This window comes from Carettochelys insculpta, chromosome 6 (genome assembly GCF_033958435.1).
Source record: "Carettochelys insculpta isolate YL-2023 chromosome 6, ASM3395843v1, whole genome shotgun sequence".
Lineage (NCBI taxonomy): Eukaryota > Metazoa > Chordata > Testudines > Carettochelyidae > Carettochelys > Carettochelys insculpta.
Window position 1 is genome coordinate 88,550,248 of NC_134142.1, and position 19,779 is coordinate 88,570,026.

At 46.4% G+C, this 19,779-nt stretch overlaps 1 protein-coding gene across 1 annotated transcript in view; it reads left to right on the plus strand.

Annotated features, from left to right (window-relative positions):
* HSD17B12 (hydroxysteroid 17-beta dehydrogenase 12) overlaps positions 1-19,779 on the plus strand; it is a 166,846-nt gene that overhangs the window by 124,084 nt on the left and 22,983 nt on the right. Inside the window, exon 7 of the mRNA XM_074998955.1 lies at positions 11,530-11,564. Within this exon, the coding sequence (XP_074855056.1) occupies positions 11,530-11,564 (35 nt within the window). The remainder of the gene's footprint in view (positions 1-11,529; positions 11,565-19,779) is intronic.

Below are 19,779 nucleotides of genomic sequence, written 5' to 3' on the forward strand. Positions count from 1 at the left end.
CTTGTTGTTTTCTTTCTTTCTGAAGCACCTGGGATTAGCCACTGTCAGGAGACGGGATATTGGGCTAGATGAACTTTGGGTCTGACCCACTATGGCTGTTCTCATATTCTTAAATGGGAGATATGCAATCCCATTCTGAACAAGATCCTCAAACAGTGGTGAAAGAATATCATTCTCAAATCTGTTCAGATCCCAAACAAGAAATTTATTCTGTATTACTCCTGGACGGCTCTGGGCTGCAGTTCCAGGGGCAAATGTCCTTCTGTTATTCTGGACAGATCACCTCAGATATGCTTTTACTCCCAGATATCTTCTGTCACAAATTCTGTGGAAGATTATCTCTGTTACAACTTGGCAGTCCTATATCACCCAACAGACTCTCACAGTTCTGGTCTCTAGATGTTCTGCAAATGTCAGCTCCTCCTCCCATCAGCTTCTGACTCCTGAGTTAGTAAACACTGCAAGAGAAGGGTAAGATCAGACGTCCCAATCAGGGTTCTTTCATGTCATGGCTTGGTGTGCGAATGAGCCTCAGATCATAGAATATTCATGCTCAGAAGCCATTCATTCTGTTCTCATTATGGGGAAATCTCCACCAGAACATTTGCATGTGGCTAAATGAACGTGTTTTTCTGCATGGGTCCAGTATAATCATTTGCCTCCACAATCTGCAGTCATTGCTGCCATTTTTGACCATCTTCTGTCTATGAAAACATTAGGGCTTTCCATTAGTTCCCTACAGACCCATCTAGCAACAGTAAGTGGCTTCCATCCTTCAACGAAGGGGACGCTCCATTTTCACTTGCCTAACAAACAACTAGATTCCTGAAGTGCCTAAACAGGACTGTCACACCTGTGGTGAAACCCAAACCATAATGGGACTTGCACCTCATACAGTAAGTCATGGGCTCCATAATCTGTCCCACTTTTACACAAATATCACCATTTTAGTTGCCATTGCATCAACCCAAAAGATCAGTGAAGTGGGAGTACTCCTTTCAGATTTCCTGTGCCCCATTTTTCATAAAGAGATTCCTTTCACCTGAGATTCATCCCTAAAGTAATTGGAGTTTCACATCAACCTACCGCTTACTGGGATTCTTCTCAAAAACCTAATGCTTCCTGTTAGGAGATTAGTCTTCACTCTTTCAATGTCAGATGGGTTCTGGCATTGTACCTGCAAAGGACAAAATGGATTGGACAATGACCAAGTTAATTTTTTGCTACAGTGGAACAATGGTGAGGCTGGGCATTATCTGCTCAGAGACTATCTGGCTGTGTCATTGTTACCAAGTGGTGTGTATTTCTCTCCCAGGTGGGGTAAGAACCCATTCCCCTAGATCAAAAACAACTTCAGTAGCGTCTCTCTTCATGTGATATGTATAGTGGATACCTGGAGCTCTCCATATGTTCATCAGCATTATTTGTTTGTTCAAGCTTCCTCTGCAGATGCAGCTGCTGGGTCTGCAGTACTGCAGGTATCTATACCAACTGCATCCTTGCATCCCCCCACTACTGTTTAAATATTGCTTATCAGTCAATGGAATGCATACTGGGACTGGGACTCAAAGAAATGAAGATTACTTACCAGCAACTGGATGCTCTTTGAGATGTGTGGTCCCTGTCTGTATTCCATTGCATACGCTCCATCCCTTCTGCTTTGAAGCCTTCTGACTAGCAGTAAGAGGGGAACCTGAGACATTAGTCTGTGCTGCTCGACACTCCTTGGCTCAGAGTAATGAGAAGAGCAACTACTCAGATGTGGACCAATTGACTCTTTTTGCTAGAAATGTTGAATCTCAGATTTGTGGTGTGGATGTATAACCAAATGTGGCATACAGATAGGGAGCACACACCTTGAAGAACCTCCATAAGTTGCAGGGAACCTTCATATTTTCCATTTGTGCAATATACTAATTAACTGAAGTCATTTTATACTTTATTTTTAGTTAAGACTGAGGCCTGACATAATTTACTTGGGAGGCATGAGGGTTAACTTATTGCCCCTCCCCCCCAATTCCAAGGCAATTATTTCCATTTGCACTGAGCTTAGAGGGTGGTTTCTGCAATTTGTGGAAGGGTTGACTGTTTTGTTTTGTTAGTTTTTCTGCAGGAATAGGATGAGGAAATGACAGTGGAGAGGTTAAACTGCTCCAAAATGAATTACTAGTGCAGCAGCTACTTAAGACTGTGGTTTGAAGTCTGGAAGAGGGCTTCTAAAAGATAGCTGATCAGGCTTCTAATGCAAAAGACGCAACTAGTGGGTGCTATATACCTTTCAACCCAGCCTCTCTGCTGCTGCCATCTTGATTTCCATTGAGTGGTGAAGGCAATGATCCCTAACCCTAGGGATCCCAGGGCATGGGATTGAAATCAATGTGTAGTGTTTCTGCTCATGCCATGCAACAGAAGGGTCTACTTTGGCTTTATATAAACTTGGTGTAACTGAAACTTGCTGGTTTTTTTGTGTTGTGACTACTGGCTTTTTCTTCCCTCTTTGTAGGGACAAAATAATTTTGGAGCAGAATAAAACTCAAACCCACCATAATATGTGAGAGATAATGCTGTGGTAAAATTGTGTCCTCTCTGAGTTAGAGTTAAACTTTTTGCTTTGTACAGTACCTAAAAGCACATCGGAGATATCTATTCAAGCATAAGTCAGTAACACAGTCATAAACAAAAATGGCTTTCCATTGATATAATGATACTGCTTTTATGAATGGTGGCAGCTGCATCAGCCAGAAATATTTTTAGTGATTTTTAAGTATAGACCAGGTCTAGCACAATTGCTTTCTAATCCATGGCTTGTCCTCTTATGTGCTACAGTAGTACAAATAACGCTTCAGATTTTAATACAAAGTTAAGTAGTTTATTTTTTTAAAGTTATAGAAGCACACATGTCCTGCAGTGAAGTTAGTCTACACTTGCAAAACTCATCTGCACAGGTTTAACATTACCACTACTAATACCCTGCATTCTTGTAAAATTAGTAAGATAAATTGGATGTATCTAACAAAGTGGGTTTATGCCCAAACATATCCTAGTCTTTAGTGTGCCACGGGACTCCTCATTGTTTTTGCAAATACAGACTAACATAGTCAAACTGACGCTAATCAAGATAAACGAGATTCAGCTGGAAGCATAATTTTGAGGGTATTTTATATTACCCCTTGTTAGCCGGTGGCCAGGTAATGTGCGGTGAGGTACCAACTATGCCCTTGTTATCATCCAAGTTTAAAACTACAAGAGCAGAGAGCTCGTCGCTGCAAGCAGCCAAGACAGGCTGACGGACTCCCCTGGGTCCTAAGCAACCCAGTTTTTTACTGTTAAAGCAGGCAGCTCCTAGCACACTCACCCACGGCCAGGCTGTAGTAACCAAACGGTTAAAGTTCTTTTGTTGTGCCGGCTGTGTTGCAGTGACAAAAGGGTTAACAAAATAGTTAGGCTTGGATCTTAACTAGTTACAAGTTTATTAAGCTACAGTTATAAGCGTGTGGTTACAAAAGGTTATTGTTTACTTCTTATATGCTAGCAAAGTACAGGTGTTAACAAGTTACGTTACAATCCAATACAAAGATATCTGTTACCATCTAACAGAATGATATCTTGATACTAGTTACAGAGCTCTAATTCTTTAGCTGTGCACAAAAAAGTCAGAGACCTAGCATGGGTGTATCTTACCCTCTCTGCGTCTCCTCGATACCAGCGTAGCCAAGCCGGATCGGTCACTCAATTCCGACGGAAAGACTAATACGAGGTTGGGCGTCCCCAGCTGTGGACCTCGGGAGGCAATCACCTGACCCAACCAGCAGGTAGTTGGTCGAATGCACTCAAAGTTAGAGTTCTGCTGGACCCATCTTTTATACCCCTCTTGGGTTATGTATTCTCTTTCTTATCTATGGTGCCAGATCATACTGGTCTGTCTTTGTGACTCCAGTTTGTTACAAGGGCATTTCTACTTAGTTTGCACTTGTAAGACAAGAGATAAACAATTTAGGAGTACAGGACATTCTTTTGTGCGGGCGGGGCACGTCCCCTTCTGGGTGATTGTGTGTGCATCATATTGATCAATGCCAGCTGGGGTGATTTCTTGAGGGTTCACCCCCCCCTTCTCATGTTGACAGTCTGGCCTGTTAGCCTTCTAGCTGTACTTTCTGCTTCTCAGGGTCACGATAAGCTAGCATATCTGGGCCTCAATGAGGGCATCAAAGACTGTGCTGTCAGCAGCCATTTCCGTGCCCTGTGTGCTCCTCAGTGGGGGGGGCAACGAGCAAGCTGGCTTGTAAGGGGGAGACTCTGTCTGGCTACACCCCTCCAGAAATACTGTTGGAACCCAAGAATGATATACAATGAAAATCACTGACAGTTATTTCTAGGCCTTGGCACAAATGACTGATACTAAACTGTTACTGTTGGGGGTGGTGGCTTGATCTTGTCACAGGGATGAACTCTGACTTAACATTTTTTCTGCTGCTTATTACTTAAGTGCTGTATATCTGGTATTTTGCCAAGAGTTGTTCATTGAGTTAAACTACTTATTTTTTTAAAGACTGTAGTAGCTCTTGAAGTTGAGATGATCTGTTGCTTGTTCTCCTTAAAACTTTGCAGTAGGACTTTGGTTCCATAATATTAAAGTTAGGGTTTTTAAGAACTGAGGATGAGTTCTTGATTAAAAGAATTATAATTATAGAGCTGTTTTTCAATAGCTTTGAAAAGTCTTTAGGTAGAATAAAATATGTTTTCCACTTCCTATTGCCAAAAACAATACTATAAAATCTCCCTAATCAAAGCCAATCCCTGTGGAAAAAATAGAGAGAGAGACACAAAGCTGGCAAGAGGGTTTTTTGGTCCCAGCCCAATTAACACTGTAGGCTCTAAGGGGGATTTCTGAAGTAGTTTGGAAATTGAGTCAAACCTAGTGGTTGAGACATTGGCCCACCAAAAAGTTTGTTGTGGTAGCTAGTTTCATTCAGGATAGCATTGGCATTGGGATATCTTATTCATAGATTTCCAGGCCAGAGGATCCATTGTGAACATCTTGTCTGACCTCTTTAATAACATAAGCTGGGACTTTCACTAAATCTCTAGCATGTAGCTTTTGGAAAAGCATCCCATTTTGATTTTCAAATTGCCAGTCCTGCAGAGAACACCATCATCCTTGATAAACTTATGATTAAAATGTTGTATCCTATTTCCAGTCTGAATTCATCTAGCTTCAAGCCATTGAATCATATTGTTCCTTTCTCTGCGCATTATCAAATATTGTTCCCCACACTGGCACTTACACAGTCACCCCTTCAACGTCATGTCATGTCACACCTTCAGCTTCATTTTCTTCAACTAAATAGATTGAGTTCTTTGAGTCTGTCGTTTGTATAGCATTCTTTCTTGTCCTGTCATTTTTGTGGCTCTTCTCTGAACTGACTCAGTTATCAACATCCATCTTGTATTGTGGACACTAGAACTGGACTCATCATTTCAGCAGAGGTCACACCAGTGCTAACTACACAGGTAAAATATCGGAGAGGTAACCGTGTTAGTCTGTATCTTCGAGAACAACAACAAGTCCTGCAGCACCTTATAGACTAACAGATATTTTGAAGCATAAGCTTTCGTGGGCAAAGACCGCTTCTGACCATGCATCTGATGAAGCGGGTCTTTGCCCACGAATGCTTATGCTTCAAAATATCTGTTAGTCTATAAGGTGCCATAGGACTTCATGTTGTTCACAGGTAAACTAGCCACTCTGCTCCTGTTCAGGATTTTCTTGTTCATGTATCCAACAATTGAACTAGCCCTTGAGACCCTAGCATCACACTTGGAACTCTATGTTCAGCTGATTACCCACTACAACCCCCAAATCTTTTTCAAAGGCATAGCTTCCCAGGATGGAATTTCTGTTAGTATAGCGTGTGGTGTTTGTTCCTAAATGTACGTATATAGGTTTAGTAATATTAAAACACTATTTACTTATGCCCATTTTACAAAATAAGACCAATCAAGCTCAATGAATGATTGGCCTCTCTATTATTTACCACTCCAAAAATGTTTGTGTCAGCTGCGAACTTTTAGTGATGATATTGTTTTTCTTCTAGGTCATTGATAAAGTGTATAGGCCCAAGAAGTTATCCCTGCAAGACCTCACTAGTAAAATACTCATTCTATGTGATTTCCCATTTGCAATTACCTTTTGAGATGTAGCAGTCATATTTTAATCTCTTTAATCTATGCCAGATTAATTTTATATTATTCTAGCTCAAAATGTTGTCCAGTACCAAGCCAGATGCCTTACAGAAGTTTAAGTATATTGCATCAACGGTATTATCCTCTCAATCGAGGTAGTTTGATAGGATCTATTTTCCATAAATACACTCTGCTTTGCATTAATTATATTACCCTCCTTTTATTCTTTGTTAATAGAGTCCCTTATTAGATGTGCGATTATTTTGCCCAGGACTGATGTCAGACTAAGAGACATATCATTATCCAGATCATCCCCTTTATCTCTTTTTTTAAATATTGGTACAACATTAGCTTTCTTCTGGAATTAACTCAGTCTGACTGAAATGATCCAGCACCTTCCTTTGCCAGCTCTTATAAAACTCTTGGATGTAAGAGGAAATTGCAGAGTTAAATGTCTTCCTCCTAATGGCTGCTATTTAATATCCTCTTGAGATATGAATGGAATGGAAAGACTATGATCCTATGATGGGGCAATATAATATTTTTTTCCCAGAATACAGAATGAAATATTGTATTTTTCTGCTTTAACTTCCCTTTTAACCCAGGTGATTTTTTAAAATCACTAAGACTTTCGTTGTTTGTGGCTTTTTGGCCATCTAGTAAAGTCGTCTTAATTGTGAATTGTTTGTCATTATTCTTATTGTTAATTAAATTCCTCCTCCCATCTTAGTTGGCTCATTGTTTTCACCTTTGTGAAGCTGGTCATCTTTAAAGCACAAAAATATATATTTTTCTTGTCTGGACTATAGTCTGTTTGCACCTTATTAAAAGCTTGCATGACTGCTGCCCCCATGTGGCTTTAGGTTGTGTTGGTGGTGTGAAAAAAGTATATTTCCAGCTGAATTGTGTCAAGAAAAAGGGTTGTTGTTGTTGTTGTTGTTTTTTGCATGCTCCTGAATAGCTCCTGTATGTAATTTGATATTTTCATTCTGTTGCTTAAGGAGCTATAGCTTACAAACAAAAGCCACATACACGTACGAGAACTCCTCTGAACGTCATCACTAGAACAATAGCCTATAACCTGTGTCCATATATGGCATATAATAATCTCACTCTTGTATTTGGAGACTTTGTTCAAACAATACTTGGTCTGGATCAGGAGTAAAATCTGGACTCTTTCTCTCTGCCTGGTTTCTAGTAGGAATTATTTTCTGTTACACAGGCAGCATGGTCTTTCTAGAAGAGACTGTACTCTTTAAGTGGGATTCCACTCAGTAGCAAGCTGCACTGGAAGAGCTGCCTTTCCAAAGTTAGCAGAGTCCCTGCTTACACTACAGCCCTGGCTACATTAGGAAGATCCATCAAAAATACTTTTGAAAGCAGGGCCTATTTCGAAATATCCTGGGGAGCGGCTATGCACAAACAGCACTCCTTCAAAGTCTCTTCCTGTGTTACAAAGAGCACCTTCTTTTGGAAGATAGGGTCCTCCGTAGCACTGGCCAGCCAGAGCATGGAGGGACCCTAGCCAACCCCACAGGAGCTCTGTGCTCCCTCCCTCCCAGGAACCCAGAAATCCTGTGGCAGGAAGTGGAGAGTGTGCTGGCAGCTGGGACAGTACGAGCCTGCAGCTGCATGCCTTCTAGCACAGCCATGAGGAGCCAAACACAGGTGTGCAAGCCATAGCCAGGAGCCCCAAGCCCCCCAGGGAGCCAACATCATCCCAGAGAAGGGCTCCCAGGACTCCAGACAGGGTGGTAAGAAAAAAGCCCCATCCAGGTCAGAGGCAGAGCTGCGGGACCACCTCGGCCTGTGGGGGAATGAGGAGGCCCTGCTGCAGACCATGGGGCGCTGACGGAACACTGCAGCCTTCGTCCGCCCCTCTGCCAGACTCACTTGCCAAGGGCACCCTCTCTTCCCCCATGTCCTGGAGCAAGGGTGGTTGAAGGTAAAAGATGCAGCAGGCCTGTTGCCAAGGCCAGACACATAGCAGGCTGCTCAAGGGCAGTACCCACAAGCTGCCCCTATTATCAGGAGCTTGACTGCCTCCCTGGAGCAAAGGAGGCAGCCCCCCCGAAGAGACCCTGTAACTGCAGCACTGGAGGAAGAGCAAGGACCCTGGAGTGTGCCCCTGCCGTCCAAGACCTGGAGCATGAGCTGGAGCCAGATGGCGACAGGGAGCGGTCGAGCAACAGGACCCTGATGATCACCGTTATGTCCAGGTCCTCCAGCCAGGCCTCTCCTGAACTCCTTGAGGCACCCTCAGGTGGGACCTGGGTGGTTCAGGCACCCCATGGCGTGGGGGGCGGGGGTGCGTTCCCCAGCACCATGGGACACATGGCCTGGGCAAGGGGGTGGACCATAGCCAGCATACGCCCCACCTATGCTGAGACTCCAGTGCACACAGGATACCCCTGGGCCAACGGACAGAGGGTGGGAAGGACTGGGTAACGGGGATGGGGGGCACGTTTCCCCAGTGGCCAGCTCGCAGGACTGATGAGTTGCCTCTCTCTTCCCTTCTGTCTCCACAGCTCCAGCAGGCACGGGCCAGGCTAGCCCCACTGATGTTCTGGGGAGCCCCACAGCAGCTGGCGAGGAGGCTGGGGCACCACCACACTGAGGCACATGCTGCTGCCCCTGTGAAAAGGAGGCCACTACCACCAAAACAGCTGAAGACAGCTGCCTGGCGAGACCAAATTAGATCCTGTGGGAGTGGCTGACAATGGAGTGGGCAGTCTGGGATCGGGTTTCAGGCACCACTGACACCCTCACCCAGGCTGTCACCACCCACCTGGCCCAGGCGCCCCTTCCAGTGCCAACCCCTCTGCCCACCCTACCTCTCCAGCCCCCACACACTTGTGGGATGGCTGGTGGGACAGCCCCTCCCCGCCCCCACACACCCCGCCGAGGTAGCCGCACCCCCACCATGCTGCTACCTGCCTGTGATTCTGGCTCTGTCAGGGGACCCCAGACCCAAGGTAGTAGGGGCACCGGCAGCCACCACAGCTCATGGCCTCTTACCATCTCTGATCCCCAGTCTAGTTACTTACTTTACAATAATTATGTTGTCACTTTGTTTCAGTAAAAGGTTTATTTTTCACCACCCCAGTGTCCCGTGAGAATGGTAGGGGAGCAGTGATGGGTGGGTGTTCAGGAGGGGGTGGTGGTGTAGTAGAGTTCCAGGGCGAGGGTCTCTGGGGGCCCCCACGTGAAGGCCTCCCAGAGGGCCTCTGTCATGCACATCCCATCTTGGTCCACCTGGTGGCATGGGGCAGTGGCCAGCTGGTCAGAGCGGAATATGGCCTTGGCCACCCACCACTGGACGAATATCTCCTGCTTTCTCTCTGTAATATTGTGGAGAGTGCAAGATGCCCCCATGACATGGGGCACATTTTGGAGGCCAACCTCCTGATGTGACAGGAGGCACCGGAAGTGCCCCTTCAGGTGCCCAAACATCCTCTCAATGGTGCTGCGGGCCTGATTGTGGCAGGTGTTGAACAGGTCCTGACTGGGGTCGCTGTGGCCCGTTTATGGCTGCGTGAGCCACAGGTGCGGGGGGATAGACAATATCACCCACTATTCATGGGGGCTTGGTCATGTCCCCAGCTGAAAGCTCCACTGTGGGGGATGTAGGTCACCACGTCCATCCTGGGCATTGTGGGTTCAGCCCAACCAGCCTGCAAAGATGTCCATGAACTGCCCATTATTGTCGACAAGGGCCTGGAGCACTACCAAGTAGTGTTCCTTCTAGCTGATATAGCCACCTTTTCTGTGTTGTGGGGACCAGATTGCAATGTGGGTCCATCCAGCATGCCAGAGCAGTTGGGGAACCCCAGGTTGGTGAATCCCACAATGGCGACATCAAGGTCCCCGATGCAGATGATCCAGCTCAGGAGGAGGTGGTTTATCTCTCTGAAGACCTGCATGAGATGGAGGGCAAACATGCCCCTGACCATGTGGTGGGGTGCTCCAGGACCCCCGTCCCTTCCCGAGGACCCCTCCACTGTCACCTCCTAGTGACCGGTGTGTGAGCCAGTCTGACTTACTTCCATGAGGGCAACCCTGACAGTGGCCTTGCCCACCCCACACTGGTGCCCACTGACTGGTTGCTGTCTGGGGTGGCCAGCTTCCAGAGTGTGATTGCAAGCCTTTTCTCCAGGGGGAGTGTGGGCCACATCCAGGTGTCCTGGTTCTGGAGGGCAGGGGCTAGCCAGTGACATAGCTCCAGAAATGTGCCCTTCATAATTTGGAAATTCTGGAGCCAGTGGTCATCGTCCCAGTTCCCCATGATAAGCCAGTGCCACTACTTGGCAATGGTGGGGTACATCCACAGGCACTGTCAAACCTGGGGGAGGGGGCGCATGCCTTGCAACATGGGGTGGGGAGGCCTTCAGGAAGGTGGCTAGGCAACTGGCCATCTGGAGCCGCTGCAGATCAGTGCAGGTCTCCACAGTGACTGTGCTGCGGACAGCCTGGCATCCCTCAGCATGTGCACGGCAAGGGTACTGGGGAGGGACCCTTTAAGAGAGTGGCTGGCTGTGGCTCCCAGAAGGACTCGTCAGCCATGGGACCCGGTCCATGGCATTTTCTGCTTCATTCTTTCAAAGGAGAGCCCAGGGCTGCATAGCCGCTCACTTTTGCAAGGACGGAGGGCTCTTTCGAAAGGGCACATCAGTGCCTCAATCCGATTGTTGTGTGTAGCCCCTCTCTCTTGAAAGGCAAGCTTTCGGATGGTAGCTCTCGAAATTGAGCTGTAGTGTGGCCACCGGCTACCAGTACTACTGGGTAGTTCTTTTGCCTCTTAAAACCAAATAACATTTTTTCACTATTCCCCCCTGCCCGCCCCCCCCCCCCCCACACACACGGTTAAGAGGAGAGGATGATAGGGAGGGATAGATTTAAAAGACTGGAAACAGTTGGAGTCTGTTCCCAGTGCCGCCACTGACCTGTGTGGCTATCTATAAATCAGGAGTCATACCTGCCCACATCCTCTTGGTGATGACATTATTTGCAAATCATTTTGAAAGCCTCTGATGAAAAGTGCTATAGAAGTGGAAAATATCTGATATAAATTGACTCTCTTACTGTCCTGATGTTAGCTGCGCAGATGAATTCACCAGATTAATTGCACATAATGTCTTGACACTGCCAAGTTACACTGAATAAAATAAACTGCCTGTGCAAAAGATGGTCTTCAGTTTCTCCAGTCTGACTTGGGTGGAGGATGGAGGGAGGACAGGCAGCTGCCTCTGGGAGGGAAGGATTCCCCCACTCTACAGCCACATTCCCAGCCATCACGAATGTTTTCTCTTCCCCCACCTCACATTTTTTTTTTTTTTTTTTTTGCAGATGACACGATTGGTGCTGCCCGGCATGCTAGAAAGGTGAGTCATGCAAACACTATGCAGACAAAGTCGTCATTATTTAGAGGGGAGAACCCTTTCTTTGAAAAATTCATTACTGTGACTAATCAGCCTACCCTCCATGTTTTAACAGCAGAGGATTGCGAGGTGAGTCACGCTGATGGTGCATGAATCATCAGACGGTGGAAGCCTTTTCCACTCGATTCCCTTTTTATTTTTCCTCTCCCCCTTCTCCACTGTTGTGGTGATTTCTTTTAGAACAGAATTAAAAAACCCATCTGACTCATCAGCACTAACTCAACAACCTGCTATTCTGAGGGGGTGGTTACAGTTCCTGGGAATAACCTTCTTAAGGCTATTTCTCAGAATCATTGTAAGTAAAATGGATGCAGAGAGTATGTCCTCATTATACAGTAGGAGGCATATTGAGGGAAGTGTGTGATCATATAGTAAATCAGGATTGGAGGCAATTCTTTTGAAATAACAGTTAAGGCACACCAGTCTTCCACTGCTGGAGCCATGTATTGACTTCCTGGTTAGATCACAGGTAAAACTAAAGCCACAGAGTCTCAACCTAGTGGCAGTTTTCTACTTGATGTTGATTGTTCTGTGATTTTCACAGTCTTTGTTCAAGAGCTATGCCTGGATTTCCAGGGCTTGCTGTATCTCAGGACTGAGGTGCATTTGTGGATCTGTGTGTAAGATTGCATACCACCAGGCATGATAGCCATCATAATAATTCTCCAAGTGATTGCTCCTATCTATTCGAGTTAGCTGTATGTGCGTGCAGGGCTGTCAGAAAGTTTTCCCTAGCAAATACCAGCCAGACTGGCTGGTGAGCCCCCTGGATTGTGCCTATGCAACTCCTGTATATGACCCAGCTGACCTGGTACCCCTCAGTTCTCTTCTCACTACACGTGTGGCTGTTCCAGTGTATGGTGAAGTACCTGTTGCTATGCCACAGCTCCCTAGCTCTTTTGGTGCAATAGTTGTACACAGCTGTGTTTAGCAGAACCATTGTTTTTTGGTGCAGTTAGTCTTCGCTGTTCCTTGGTTAGGGAAAGTCTCTCCACTTCTGCTGTTTAGACATGCAAAAATCGCAGAGCTTTAAGAAATACTTCAACTGCCAACAAGCTACCCTTTTGACTCCTGCGTTTGTTGTTTTGGGTGAAGCTCATCGGATACATACGTGCCATATCTGCAGTGGTTTCAAGCCCCAGACTTGTGAAGAGCATGTCTTTCCACTCCGGCAACTCCTCGTGGAGTCAGCACTCCAGCCGCTGTGGCAAGGCTCTGCACCTCTGTCCTCTGTGCACAGCACTCCATTCTCTGCTCTGTGCTTGGTGCCCAGAAGGGGTTCCACTTGCTGTCTGGTGCATGCGTCCAAGATGCCCAGGTGATCAGCACCGACTCTGTCAAGAGGGGCATCCTCAGTGCAGAAGGCACCAGATACTCCCAGTGCCCAAAATCCTGATGCCCTGGCATCGTGCACACTGATCCCCATCCTTTTGGACTTGCCCAGAGGTGATCCAGTGCCAGTTGGTTGCTCGTTGACACCTGATATGTAGTGGGTGGCCTGAGAACTCGTAGAAATTGAGCTCCCAGTGTGTACTGAAGCCTCTGCCCCTCGGCGAATATCCAGGGGTAAGCCTGTGGTCCTGACAGCACCTGTCCAATTGCCTAACTCCCTGGGCCCATCCCAAGTTCTGGCATGCCCATTGGATGCCTTGCCATTCCAATTTGTGGTGCTGGATGCCTTTGCAGCCACCTCCTCCATCCCACTTGATGCTGGCCCACTCTCAGTCCAGGGCCTTCACTGATGCACCTGATTCTGGATCCTCGGCACACTCTGCCTCCCACTCTGATGGTCAGCACCCTGCCTAACCAGTCCTGATGCCATCCCCTCAACCATGTTTCCACTCAAGGACTCAGTCCCATTTCCCACAACCGGTTGGGCTCCTCCAATCAGGACCCCTGCAGGTCAGACTCTGTTTGTCTTCTGTGGTGCCAAAGGCCTCACATGCTCGGTGTTCCCACTTTCTGCTCAGATCTTGCTCTTGATTCGGGTCTCCATCTCTGCACTGGTCCAAGTCCCAGCATTGATCTGCTTCTCAACACCGACCCCCATCCTAACATCAGTCTCACTCTTGATGCTATTCTCCTTCTTGGCAGCAGTCCTGCTCTCAACACCGGTCCCTTTCTTCATGCCATGATACCTCTCAGCACCCATCTTGCTCCTGGCACTGGTTACTGTCCTGGCGCCGGTCAACTTCTTTCCTGTGTCGCCATAGTGCCATTCTGCTCGATGCTGTTCTCAGCACCAGTCCTGCTTTCCACACTGCTTTTGCTCACCTTGTCAGTCCCACAAGACCATGCACACCAAGCCAGACATTTGACTGTGCTCCTCCTTGGCCTTCCTGCTCTCCTTCTCTTTGCTTTGTGACACTGCTCTGCAGTTTCACACCCTCAAGGCCTGGAAAAGGACTCTATTGCTGCCCAGTGACTTTTGGCCTGGTAACCCTTTCTGGATGCCATGGGCGTACCAGGAATTGCTGGAGACTGCGTGCTCTGCTCTGTCACGTACATCTTCCTTAAAAGCCCCTGAGGCTAGTGTTAGCTGGTCGCCTCAGGGTTCTTGCCATCCTATTCCTTCTGAGGTGATGTCTCCTCCACCTCCTCTCAGGGAGCACCCTGTGTCAGTGGTGCCCCCTTTGACATCCTCCAGTTCCTCCCCAGACGAGGCTGTGGCAGGTGCATTGGCCTCCACCCACTGACAGTAGTGCATTCCAAGAGCTGCTCCACCCTGTGGCTACCAGCCTTAATTTTCCAGAAGAGGAATTTGCTGAGTTTAACTCCACCTGTAACATTCTGGCCTTGGAAGGTCCCTTCGATGTGGCCCTTTCCTTTAACAAGACAATCATGATGGCTTCCTCTACGACATGGCAGACACCAGCCTCTATGCCTACAACTGCTCCTGGGGTAGAATGCAAGTGCTTTTCACCAGTGAAAGACTACGAGTACCTCTATGCTCACTCACCACCCTGCTCCTTGCTGGTGGATGCAGTAAATGAAAAAGGAGTACCAAGATCAACAGGGTCTGGCCTCAAAGGCAAAGATGCCAGACACTTAGACCTCTTCAGATAAAAGGTCTATTCAATTGGAGGCCTTATGGCTAACCAGCTGATCATTCTCAGCTTCTACAACTGACTTCTGGGCCATGGCCCTCAAGTTCAAAAAGGCTTTACTTATGGGATAAGTTCTCTGTCCTTATGCAGGAGAGCAAGATGGTGTCTCTCACCTGTTTGCAGGTGGCTCTTGTTGTGGGTGACTCTGCAGCCGACTTCGTTGTCTTTGGCATAGCCATGCGCCAGGTGGCCTGGCTTTTTACCATCAGGGCTTCTTCCAGAGGCCCAGCAGACAATCCAGAACCTCCCTTTCAAGTGTCAGGGGTGTTCACTCAACAGACCAACAACCACTTCCACAGTCTCAAGTACTCTTGTGGTACTGTGAAGTCCTTGAGCAGTCACATGCCGGCTATGAAGCAGAAACCATTTAATCCGCTGTCTCAGCAGCACCAAGAGCAGTCCCATCCCTTTCAGCCTCCTGGGTGCTCAGACTTCTACCAATGCAAGCAAGCTATCACTCCTGCCAACAGTCTGCGCCTGGTCGCAGACAAGCAAATTCCTCATCCAAGTGTTCCTTTTGATGGTGCACTGGAGACTGGAATACCTGCACAACTGGATTCTGTGCTGTCATTTCTAAACAGCCTGTTCCTCCAGGCCTGCTTGGCCATCACATCCGACCACTGGGTCCTCAGTACTATATGATTGGGATATGTCATCCTATTCCACTCTGTTCTGCCCTCGTGCCTCCCCTTCTCAGTTGATTTAATACATGGCGGTTGTATTGTTCATCATTACCACTACGCAGTGGCTGTGGAAATGAGGTAGAAACACCATTGTGACTCCAGCACTGGTACCCCACGCTGATGCAGCTCTGTGCTTCTGCCCACTCGACCTCCTCTGTTTCTGGACCTCACTATGCAAAACCACTGTCATCTCTGCCATCTGGACCTCCGGTCTCTTCATCTCATAGTGTGGTGGCTTTATGGTTGACACCTGCTGAGCAGGCTTGTTCAGAGCCAGTACAATGGGTCCTCCTCAGAAACCATAAACTGTCTACGTAAAGGTTTCACAGGACAAATAACTGTTCCTTCTGGTGACCTCATCACAATCCTTGTGCCTTTGTCAACCTCTGTCCCACAGGCGCTAGACTACCTCATGTCCCTGAAGCAGTAAGACCTTGCTTCTTAGTGTGTAAATGTTCACCTGGCAGCTATGTTGGCCTTCCATCCTGTAGAGGACAGGTGCTCCACTTTTGCGCACCTCATGGTGGGGCACTTCCTCAAGCTCATGGACTGACTTCACCTGCCGTTTTGCCAGCCAGTCCCAACTTGGGACCTTAACCTGAGTGCTTATGGGCCCCCACTTCAAACCACTGGCCATTTGCTTTCTTCTCTATTTCTCCTGGATTGTGGCCGCCTTGATGGCTATCCCCTCTGTCACAAGGATGTCTGAACTCCCAGGTCCTCATGTTTGAGCCCCCATAAACTATGTTCCATAAGTGCAAGATCCAATTTCACCCTCACCTAAGCTGCGTCTACACGTGCACGCTACTTCGAAGTAGCGGCAGTAACTTCGAAATAGCGCCCGTCACGTCTACACGTGTTGGGCGCTATTTCGAAGTTGAAATCGACGTTAGGCGGCGAGACGTCGAAGTCGCTAACCCCATGAGGGGATGGGAATAGCACCCTACTTAGACGTTCAACATCGAAGTAGGGACGTGTAGACGATCCGCGTCCCGCAACATCGAAATATCGGGGTCCTCCATGGCGGCCATCCCCTGGGGGGTTGAGAGATACTCTCTCTCCAGCCCTTGCGGGGCTCTGTGGTCACCGTGGGCAGCAGCCCTTAGCCCAGGGCTTCTGGCTGCTGCTGCTGCAGCTGGGGGTCCGTGCTGCATATACAGGGTCTGCAACTAGTTGTTGGCTCTGTGTATCTTGCACTGTTTAATGAAAGTGTGTCTGGGAGGGGCCCTTTAAGGGAGCGACTTGCTGTTGAGTCCGCCCCGTGACCCTGTCTGCAGCTGTGCCTGGCTCCCTTATTTCGATGTGTGCTACTTTGGCGTGTAGACGTTCCCTCGCTGTGCCTATTTCGATGTTGGGCTGAGCAACGTCGAAGTTGAACATCGACATTGCCAGCCCTGGAGGACGTGTAGACGTTATTCATCGAAATAGCCTATTTCGATGTCGCAACATCGAAATAAGCTATTTCGAAGTTGGGTGCACGTGTAGACGTAGCCCTAGTGTTCCTGCTGAAAGTGATCTCTGGGTTCCATGTTAGTCAGGACATTTTCCTGCCCATGTTATATCCTAAACCTTATAGCTCCCAGTAGGAGCAACAGCTGCATGCCCTCTGTCAGACAGGTGCTTGCCTTCTATATTGACTGGGCTAAGCCCTTCTGTAAGGCCACACAGCTCTTCCTGGCCATTGCGGAGCTAATGAAGGGGCTCCCAGTCTTGTTGCAGTGCATCTCCTGGATTACGTCCTGTATGTAGAATCATAGAACACTAGAACTGGAAGGGACCTCAAGAGGTCATTGAGGTCAGTTCCCTGCCCTCTCAGCAGGACCACATACCATCTAGAGTTTCTAGACCATCCCCAATGTGTATATTCCTTACTCTGAGTCAAATGCAGTCAAAATATTCTAAGTAGCTCTACTTTTGTTGTGGAAATTGGTGGTCACTTAGCTTTTCTGAGGGGTTTAACATTGGATATATTGGGATTCTTTTTAACAAATAGAAATTGTAACCAATGAAAACTAGAGGCCATATATAAAATAGACCACATATAAAACAACAGTTTTCCTTTTGCTTTCTCTTCTGATTATTCTTTTGCTCTATTCACTACGCACTCAGCATTGTGTCAGCCTTCAAACCACCTGTCATTTTGAAGAGGCCTCCCACTCTGTCTACCAAGCAGCCTCTCTTTCTTCAGTTATGCCCTGTTAAGAGCACCTCTTTTTGCAAACCTGTCCTACATTCCTCCTCAAATCCTGTGTGTAGCACAATTTGGTCTTCTGTTTTTGTCTTTTTGTTTGTTTCAGTTAGATTGTCACTTTCTCAAGGCAAGAGCTTTGCTTTTCTATTAAGCATGGTATACACTTACATACAACTTGACAAACACTGAGTGGCATAGTCTGAGTATAGACCAGGGAACTGATATATGCTGAGTTCTAGTCCCAACTAGCCATCTTTCTTTCTGCCTCAGTTGTCCAATCTGTAACATGGTAATACATACTTAATTCACAAGAATGTGAGACCTAATATTCAAAAAGTGTTTGGAAGACAAAAAATCAATTTTAGCACCAAGAATTGCTCACCCATCACAAAAGAGCTTCCTCCTCTCCCCCTAGTCATATCGGCCATGTTAAATGATTCCCTGATCCTGGTTGGTGCTCTTAATATGGAAAGGAAAGATGGGTGGCAGAAGTCTCTACATCCTTGCTGGAGCAATTTTTGTTTCTGATTTTACTTTATGGGTTACAGAAACCAGTTGTGCAACCCCATGTGCCTATAGTGGATCAGTGTTTCTCAAATGTTGTTTTTTCTATAAAGTACCCCTTTATATATATATAAAATAAATAAATAAATAAATACCCCCCAGACTTCTCTCATGTGCTCTGAAGAGTATGTGTACCACTGGTTGAGAAACATGGTCTTAAGGTAATCCTGAGGTCTTGAAACAGGTTCCATTCAACCTTTCCAGATTACTGTATCCTTTGCAGGAGTCAGATTTGTTTTGCATCCCACCAAGTTACAACTCATTTAAAAACAACTTACTTATAAAAGAATGCAAAAATATCGTAGAAGAATACTACTGAAAAGTTGATGACTTTCTACCATCTTATTATCACATACATGAATTGGAGTAGAAATATAGTACTTACATTTCAGCATAAGGCATATGAAGCAGTAGAAACAAGCAATTATCTGAATAATTTTTAGATTGTATTGTCTTTACTAGTGTTTTTTAATGTAGCCTGTTGTAAAACTAGGCAAGTAGCTAGATGAGTTGATGTGCTCCGTGGAAGACCTTGATATGCCCCCAAGGATATACATACCTCTGGTTGAGAAACAGTGGTATAGACTGCTAGGCTATTGACACTGTTCAGAACCTATAGCTCTGATAGATCTGGTCAAAAGTGGGAATGAAAGTGGGTGTTGTGATGCTACTCCTCCACATTGTTATGGAAGTATGTTAATATGCATAACTTGAATATGCTTTATGCAAAACAGGGCAAATCTATCATTCGAGAGCCTGTGATCCCCTGAACACGTGTATTCAGTTTGTGTGCATGTATCATTCTTGTATGTAAAGTCAGAAATATTAAGTTGAAAACCTGTTTTATTAATCTGTCTTTTAGTGAAAGCTATTAGTGGTACATCAGGAATTTAATGGTCCGGTGCTGAAGACAATCTGTGAATGGTTTTGTTTTTACTGTAAGCCTAAACTGTGGTTGCTCCTATAAAGGAGTGACCATGCCACTTGATGCAGGCAGCCATCTTGAATTTTTGTAGTCTTTTGAGGAGTGGGATAGGGTGGTGGGGAGAGAACTGAACAAAGATTTCCCATGCTGGGGAAATTCTGTTTAAAGAATGGGATGTAATCATTGATTGTTTTCAACCAGTGTTTGAAACTCCTGCTCTACCCTAAGGGGTTATACATGAAAAAGGCCTGAAAATAAAGAACACTTATGAGAGGAGAAGCTCTTAGGCCCTGGGTTAGAGAAGAGATCAGCTCTGACTAAGATGATTTAACCTGAAGTTAGGGACTAGGTTGAAGAATTATGTTTTGTAACCATTTCTTTTGGTGTATTAGCTTTAGCTGGCATATTTGTTTGTTGCTTAGTGTCTTGCTTTGATTTGTCTGTTTTCACTTGTAACTACTTAAATCCTACATTTTATACTTAGTAAAAGCACTTTTATTATGAAATGTGAATAACTTTTTCCTGCTAAAGCTTCAGAATTCGTGATCATGATATTATTTATTTTTGCAGCAGTCCTCTTGTCTCCTTCAATCCATGGTGGGAGAGGCAAAGTATTAATATGGCTAAGAACTAGCTAAGACAAAGTGAGGACTAATCTGTCAGTTTTCATTGTGGCAAAAAGTTAACA